We start from the raw sequence: 8,955 nt of genomic DNA on the forward strand, positions 1-8,955 counted from the left end.
TGATAGCCCACCGCATCAGTCCGTAACAACGTACAAGAGGCAATTGTAATGCTCTATCACGCTTAAGCCGGCCTAGTGGCCCTAGACTAAACAATTTGTAATCACGTTATACACTTGTAATACAGCTCTATTAGAGAGCAATTATGCTTATATCTTTATTGGGCCCAGATTAGTCTAGCCCAAGCTACATGGCCACCTATAAATAGGGTCATTAGTGCACGGTAGCAAGGATCCGACTTTTCATGCATGCAAAAACACTGCTGAACTTGTAGAAAATCTCCATTGCTAAACTCTCTAAAGCTTAATACAATTGACTCGTGGACTAAGACTCAATAACGCCCCAACCACATAAAAAATTTTGACCTTGTTTATTTCCTTCCTTTCTTACTAACTCTTATTTCTAAATATATTTATAGTTTCTGAAAAACTCGGTAAACAACACATATAACATTTTACTCACAGTAAGTATAGATAATATTTTAGAACTTTTTTTCAATTTTATCACCCATTTCTTATTATCAAATTGGACGAATTTCATAAAAAAAGAAAATCTGAAACTAACAAACTTTATTTTGCTTAAGATAAATCTAGTGTAGTGTAGTGTTGTAAAAATTAGACCGTGTACCCATTGTTAGAGGACATCTTTAATTTTTAACTAGATTTTAAAATTCTTTCATTTATGCCCAATTTTTTAATCACTCTTCCGATTATACCCTTTCCCCCACTCACACACACCGAAACAGATAGTCATGCACAACCCTCACTCATCTTCTTCTTCCCCATGATGCAAAGGATGTTTGAGCTTCTCCACGTTCCAGCGATACTCCGGCAACTTCGGCAATATCTCACCAGTCCAGTTTCGCTACCAACAATTGCTTCTCCCACCACTGCACTTTTGGCACCATCAATTTCAGTCACGACATAGCCCTCACTATGGCAACTCAAGCCATATCATCTTCTTCTCACACTACACAGCCAAACGCATGCGTTTTGTTGCTAACTCTAGGCTATTTTGAAGCCGAGAAAGGTTTTCGTGTAGTTAGGTATGTAAAATGTTTTTCAATAAGGTATTGCGGCCCACTTGTTTGATGAAAGTCTTCAACTAAACATCATTTGTTTGATGACTAATTTCCCTTGTTCTCTAGTATTTTCATTGCTTATTTTGTATGCTTTTTTGTTCTTGTTGTATTTTATCATGCAACCCTTTATACTTATAAGCAGTAGCTTTAGTAATCAAAGCATACTTATAAGAATTCCATATGTATTTAGTTTTGATGTTCCAGCTTCACCATGTTTTTAACACTTAACCAATGTATATTCATTAATCTCATGCATGTTTGTTTTTCTTATTAATTGTTCTTCATATTTTTTTATTTATTTGTTTACATGTGAAGATGTCTCTGTTTCTTTTATTCTGCATATCAAAATTTAGATTTTATATCTCTTGATTTTTTTAATTAAGGTGTAATTTTTTTCATTAATGCTTCAACATGTAGTCAATTTTTTTATGTGTGTAGTTTTCCTTTTAGACTAAGAAATATTACCTAAATCAGACAATCACCTCATCTATGAAAAATTATATTTGTAAATATATCATAGAAAGAGATAAGTGCATGCAACATGACATTTTAAAGTTATATATCCTTACACATACATAGCACAAATGGAAATATGAAATCATTTCCTTGGCTATTACAAACTAACATATATTAGAATTAGATTATTATAAAACCATATTATAACCAATTCGGTTGTCCTGTCTTAATTTCTTGTTTTGTAGCACTTGAAAAAATACAATGGCTTACCAAATGACAGGATACCTTGTGCAATAAGTATTTAATAAAAGTAAAAGAAAGACTACCAACCTTTCTATGGCGGGTGAGATAAACTTTTTGTGGTCTTTATTATAGTGATTTCATTCTCTCCTATTCCTACTACCATTATTTTCGATCATCTCTATCTCACTGCCATTAATTCTCTCTGAATCTTTACCTGTGCAACTCAGCTTGTTACTGATGGCTGTCGAAATTGTGGTTGGAGCTCTTGTGTCTGCCTCCTTGAATATTTTCTTGAGAAGATTGCTTCCCCAGATGTGGCAGAGTTCTTAAAGGGGAAGAAATGCTTTGGTTTTGCTTGTCATCTCCATGACTTGAAGATGAAATTCTTGGCTTTGTCTGCAATCATTGTTGATGCAGAGCAAAAGCAAAACAAAGTCCTTGGAGTGAAGGATTGGCTGGACAAGCTCAAAGATGCGGTGGATGATGCGGAGGATCTGTTCGAAAAAATTGAATATGATGCTCTCAAACTCAAAGTGGAGAAAGAAAAGTCTAGAGCCATGACTAGTAAGGTGCGTAAAAAACTCTCCAAATTTATCAACTTAACTGATAGTAAAATAAAGAATGTGATGGATAAGATTCTTTGGAGGTTGGAGCAATTTGAAAAACAAATTATTTTTCTCCATATGGTTAGTGATGTTAAGAAAGAGGAACCAAAGGAAAGGTCACCTTCAACTTCCTACCTGATGAACCTGAAGATTATGGCAGAGAGGCTGACAAGGATGCTTTAATGAAGTTGCTGATGTTAGATGATGTAGGTAGTAATCAAAAGATTTATGACATTATTCCCATATTGGGAATGGGTGGGGTTGGAAAAACCACACTTGCTCAAACCCTTTTCAATGATGAACAAGTTAAGGATAAGTTTGAAGTTATGGCTTGGGTGTATGTTTTGGACAAGTTTGATGTTATGGCTGTGACAAAAACCTTCCTTCAATGCATAGCTCGGGGGATGCTTGCAATAACATGGATTTGGATTCGCTCCAGGTTAATTTCTCAAAGAAGTTAATGGGAAAGAAGTTTTTTATTGTTTTAGACGACGTGTGGGAAGATGAATATGTTTGTTGGAAAAATGTGATGAATCCTTTCAATGATGGGGTGAAAGGGAGCAAAATAATACTGACAACAAGAAGTGCAAACGTTGCAGATGGCATTAGAACTATTGACACACCATCTTAGAGAATTATCAGAAGATGAGTGTTGGGAACTTTTTGCAAATTATGCGTCCAATGGAAATACTACAAAGTTTAATGAGAACCCAAAATTGGAAAGCATCGGCAAAAAACTTGTTAGGAAATGTAATGGTGTGCCTTTAGCTGCTAAAGTTCTAGGAGGCCTCCAATGTTCGTCGTGGAATGTTGAGTGATAGGAACAAATAGCAAGGAGTAATATTTGGGAGTTGAGTAAGACTCTTCCAACTGCGTTAGAAGTGAGCTACTACTATCTTCTTCCACACTTAAAACAGTGTTTTGCTTATTGCTCAATATTTCCAAAAGGCTATGAATTTTGAAGAGAGGAGTTGGTCTTAATATGGATGGCTTGAAAATCTTGTCAAGCATTCCAAGGGAAATAGAAGAATGGAAGAAGTAGGCAATGAGTATTTTGATGATTTGGTGTCATTGTCATTTTTTCAAATGAAGATCAAATTTCAAAGGAATAAATTTTCTATGCATGATCTTATCAATGATTTGGCTAGAGTTGTTTTTGGAAAATACAATTATTTGTTAGAGCATAGTGAAGACATTGACAAGTTTGACAACAAGACACGTCATCGGCATAAATTGATGTGATTGTCTACTTTTTCTTTTTGATTCATACTTTTGGTCTAAAAATATCCGTTATCAAAATGAAGCTTGAACTGGAGAACGAATGACTATTGTATCAAGTAACTGCTTTTGTTGATGTTACGTCACTGATTTCTTTATATATATGGTTCATATTATTTTTATTATTATTACTTTGTCTTAAACGAGAATTGATGTGGTCATTTATGACCAAGTAGGAATGAAATGGAAAAGGAAAATGAGAGAACAGTTATGTCAAAGACTTCCCTGTTTATTTGTTGCCAAACATTCCATTAAATATTTTGTTTTAATTCTGCCCAAACATTGATTTAAAAGATTATGTGCATGACACATTTAACCTTCAGCCTCTTAGCATCAGTCCTTGTCAAAACATTAAACTACTATGTTTAAAATTTAAACTACTCGGCTTCAATGGCTTAAACTTTAAACTACTAAGCGTAAAATTTAAACTATTAGGCTTAAAATTTAAATTACTAGGCTTAAAATTTAAACCAAAAAGTTTAAAATTTAAATTACTAGGCTTAAATGACTTAAAATTTAAATCACTATGCTTAAAATTTAAACCACTAAGCTTAAATTTTAAACTATTAATCTTAAATTTTAAACAACTAGGCTTAAAATTTAAACCAAGTGGAACGCCCTGGGTAGCCAAGATCGTTACACTGTGTGTTTATAAAGGTGCAAGACTTGCTAATCAAGTCATTTAATTAGAAACGTGTTACTGAAACTATAATTGAACTAGGGTTAAAAGAATTTGGTCATAAAAGATGCATTTCATTTAGATAAACATTTTGTACATGGGTTCCCAAAAGAAATAGAGTTTAAAAGACAGTTTACAAAATTCCAGGATATATGTACAACTACTAGCCACTCTAAGGGTAAAACAGACATTTAGGCTTTTCCCGTCTTGTACCACTCCTCAGTCGTGGCAACAGATCAGCTAACTATGTACATTTAGCCTCAAAGATCTCCAACTCAGGACTGGTCCACCTTGCTCTTGCCTTTACCTGCACCACGTAGCACCCGTGAGCCAAGGCCCAGCAAGAAAACTATATTACAGAGTATAATGATAAACAACAGTCAGATATTTCATGAATCATCAATTCGATACAAATAGGCCGTATTGCTCATGTAAATAATGATATCAATTTACAAGCCAAGAATTAGTTTAACATCAATAAACATTTCACACAATATCTAGGGTCGACGCCCTTAGGTCGTACCCTCTAAATAAGTCACTGTCTTCGGCTCACTTAGGCCAAGCCTAGTGTTCAACCCACTGACTCTAGCTCGCTTAGGCCAAGCTCAATGATTATTTGATTAACCTCGGCTACCAGTGGTCGAGCTGCGTCCTGTACGCAAATATTGATTCTGGCACTCTTAGGCCGTTTATCACATGTCCCCATGGCATAATACCATCTATGACATCATACAAATATAGGGAGCTCTTAGTCCCAACATATTCACATAACCGGGTACAGTTTCTTACCTTTGATTCTGTTAGCTTTGATTAATAAAATCGACCTTCAAGCGCGATCCCGTCCGAGCCCTAGCGTACACCTAGTCACAGCCATAAATTACAACCATCACTAAACTTCAATTCTGTAACCTAACCCCGGCACCAACCTTGAGCCCTCGGGAAGCCCTAATTCCACCAAACGGGGTGGTGGAATCAAACCCTGAGCCCCCGGGAAAAAACCCTAAGAAATAACCCAAAAATCCACTTCTGAAGGTAGAGTAGTGCTACAGCGCCATAGAATGGGCGCTACAGCGCTACAAGCAGAGCCAAAAAGCCCCCCAGGAATCCAGCATAGTGTTGTAGCGCCCCAAGGCTAGCGCTACAGTGCTACAAGCAGCAAACTTCAACCTCTGGTTTTCTCCTTCGAACTTCCTCGAGCCAAAAATCCCCAAAACCTCTCCAAACCTCAACCACACACCAAATTGAGCCTACCATCCCCTACATCACATCCCACATAGCCCAACAACATAAAATTTAGCCACATGCACCACCAAACAAAGAAAACAAGATTTGAACTCCAAAACTAAAGAACTCATCAGAAAACTAGAATCAACCCAGCAACTCAGATGATCAAGCATAGAATTCCTTACCTTTGATGGGGAAATCAACACTAGGTTGCCCTTAGTATCCTTCCAGCCTTATGCTCCTCAATTCTTCAAGCTTAATACCTTGAATTCCTACCCAAAGTTCAAGTTTAGAAATCCATTCCAACAAAACTCAAAAGCTCAAGAACAACCTCTAAACCTTACCTTGATTGGGTGACTAACTCCTTCTAAATCCTCTAGCTTTATCAGGGACCCTAGCCCTAAGCTCTAGCCCAAGCTTTCTTGAGTTAAAGCTTCAAAATTCCTCAAGAGATGGTGAAGAAAGAGGGAATCGGGTGAGAGAGAAAGGGTTAGCTATGTGTCTTGTTTTTTCTTCTTTCTTCCTTCTTTTCTTTTCTTTCAGTTTCTACTACTCTCTAAACATTCCACTAAGTCCATAAAGGCATAATAACCCTTATATCTTTTTAAATCAAATGACCATTTTGCCCTCCCATTAAAACCTAAGCCTTTAAGTCATTCTAAGGGCATTTTGGTCATTGCTCCCAATTCTCGCTAATTCATTGAGTGTCCCTAATAATTACCGCTTACATCCCGTCACCTAACTAAAAACCAATTATTTTCCTCAATGTCATATAGTCTCCAATATATTTCCCAAATTCCCATAAATACCCCCAGGCTCCCCCGAGCTGGGTATAAATCCCCACCGTGACTTTTTCGCTAAACCGCTCACCAGGATCGCCTCAAGTCACAAGCTGCAAATATATCCACTTAATAATGTGGTCTCAACAATTTATCGCAAATAATTACATTTATGCCCTCAACAGGCCAAGATTACGAATATGCCCTTTTAATCTAATCAGGGCCTACATGCATACTAATACACATGATCATGCATCTCACATATCCAAATAATCATATAAGCATGCTTATCACATAATCATGCATTTAACCATTTAAATCACACATAATCCAGTTATGCCCTCCCGACACACTAATCAAGGCCCTTAAGCCTTATTAGTAATTTTGGGTCATTACAATTATCCCCTCCTAATGAGAATTTCGTCCTCAAAATTTACCTGAATAATTCGGGATACTGATCCCGCATCGCTGACTCAAGCTCCCAGGTCGTCTCCTCGACCCTACTATTCCTCCATAATACCTTAACCAGAGGAATCGTCTTATTCCGTAGAACCTTATCCTTTCGATCTATAATTTGAACCGGTTATTCTTCATAAGATAAATCTGTCTGCAATTCCAAGTCTTCATACTTCAGCACATGTGTCGTATCTGAGACGTATTTTCAGAGCATAGAAACATGGAATACGTCATGAACTCCTGATAGTGACGGTGGCAAAGCTAACCTGTAAGCCACCTATCCGATCCTTTCCAGGATCTCAAAAGGTCCGATGAATCTAGGGCTTAGCTTGCCTTTCTTCCCAAACCTCCTCACCCCTCGCAGTGGTGAAATTGGAAGAAACACGTGGTCCCCAACTTGGAACTCCACGTCCCTACGCTTGGGATCAGCGTAGCTTTTCTGTCTGCTCTGTGAGGCGAGCATCCTAGCTTGGATCTTCTCAATAGCTTCATTTGTCTTCTGAACCATGTCCGGTCCCAAATACTTCCTCTCACCCATCTCATTCCAATGAATGGGTGATCTACATATCCTCCCATATAACATCTCATAGGGAGCCACTCCAATCATTGATTGGTAACTATTGTTGTATGAGAACTCAATCAACGGGAGATACTTACTCCACGATCCCTCGAAATTGATCACACGTACCCTAAGCATAACCTCCAACACCTAGATCGTCCTCTCAGACTGTCCATCAGTCTGAGAATGAAAGGTCGTGCTGAACTTCAACTGAGTCCCCATAGCCTTTTGCAAACTACTCCAAAACTTGGAGGTAAAGATAGGATCCCAATCTAACACTATGGACTTAGGAACCCCGTGGAGACGTACTATCTCCCTCACATATAATTTTGCATACTGATCCACTGTATATGTCAACTTTCACTGGAAGAAAATGAGCTGACTTGGTGTATTTGTCCACTATCACCCACACCGAGTCATGAAGCCCTACAGTTCTGGGTAAACCTCCCACAAAGTCCATAGTAATATCCTCCCATTTCCACTCGGGAATACCCAAAGGCTAAAGCAACCCTGCTGGTCGCTGATGCTCAGCCTTCACCTGCTGATAGGTTATACATCTGGCCACGTACTCCACCACATCCTTCTTCATCCTGGGCCACCAATATAACGTCCGTAGATCCTGATACATCTTCGTGGTGTTGGTTTTTATTGATCAAATCAGAGATTATATGCAGCGGAACAACAATCAAATTTTCAGTTTAATCCCAAAAGATTTCTAGATCTACTTCTTCACATGCATATATATATATATATTGAATCAAAGACAAGAATAGAAAAATTACCTCAGGTCCTTCCTTGCTGCTATCTTTTTGTATGGCTAAATCCTTGAGATCTCACACCAAGATCTTCCAAAATGTTCTCAACACACAAAGAACGAGTGTGGGCTCGCTATACAAACAATAGGCAAAAAACTATTTATCAGATGTTCTCAACACATGAGATCTGATAAAGTTTGGACCTAGGTTTTGTGAAGAATAGTGACTTTTGTTTGTGTCACTGTTCTCTTTCTCTGAGAGAGATTTCTAGATATTTTTCTATCCCTGAAAAGTTATGTTCTATAAAACTGATATCCTATATTTAATATATCCAATATATTAAAATATTTGTTATTTTAAACAATTTAAAATAACTGATCAGTTATCAGATTTTTGTTTAAATAATAATATTTTAATCATATTAAAATATCTCATTATTTATTTAATATTTAAATAACTAAAATTGTGGAACCAAGAAACTGATCACAATCTCTTATGCGTGTAGCACAGTGACTGTGCACTGTGCTACACGTGTACCACATGCCAGTGATGGCATGTGATTTTTCCCAATTTTTATTATTATTTAAATACCAAAAATCCCAAAAAATAAATTAATTCAAAATTAATTATATTTTTGTTAAATCAAATAATTAATTAATTACACATAATTAAACAATAATTATGTTTGATACATAGAAAAATATTTTTACTTATCACATAAGTCCTTTTTGCCCATTTTTGTGTTTACCTTTGTCAGTGTTTGTTTGAGCCATTTTGGGGACCATGGACCTATAACATTAAGCTCCAATAAATCAACTAAATAATTAAACTCTTTAATTATA

At 36.8% G+C, this 8,955-nt stretch overlaps 1 protein-coding gene across 1 annotated transcript; it reads left to right on the forward strand.

The window, feature by feature from the left end:
* Positions 1-933: 933 nt before the first annotated feature.
* LOC133806936 (putative disease resistance protein RGA3) lies at positions 934-3,201 on the forward strand. The gene is made up of 6 exons (XM_062245028.1): positions 934-1,043; positions 1,146-1,164; positions 2,006-2,424; positions 2,544-2,735; positions 2,780-2,894; positions 2,983-3,201. Exons 1-6 carry the CDS (start codon positions 934-936, stop codon positions 3,199-3,201), a joined length of 1,074 nt encoding a protein of 357 aa, XP_062101012.1.
* Positions 3,202-8,955: the final 5,754 nt, after the last annotated feature.

Source organism: Humulus lupulus, chromosome X (genome assembly GCF_963169125.1).
Source record: "Humulus lupulus chromosome X, drHumLupu1.1, whole genome shotgun sequence".
Lineage (NCBI taxonomy): Eukaryota > Viridiplantae > Streptophyta > Magnoliopsida > Rosales > Cannabaceae > Humulus > Humulus lupulus.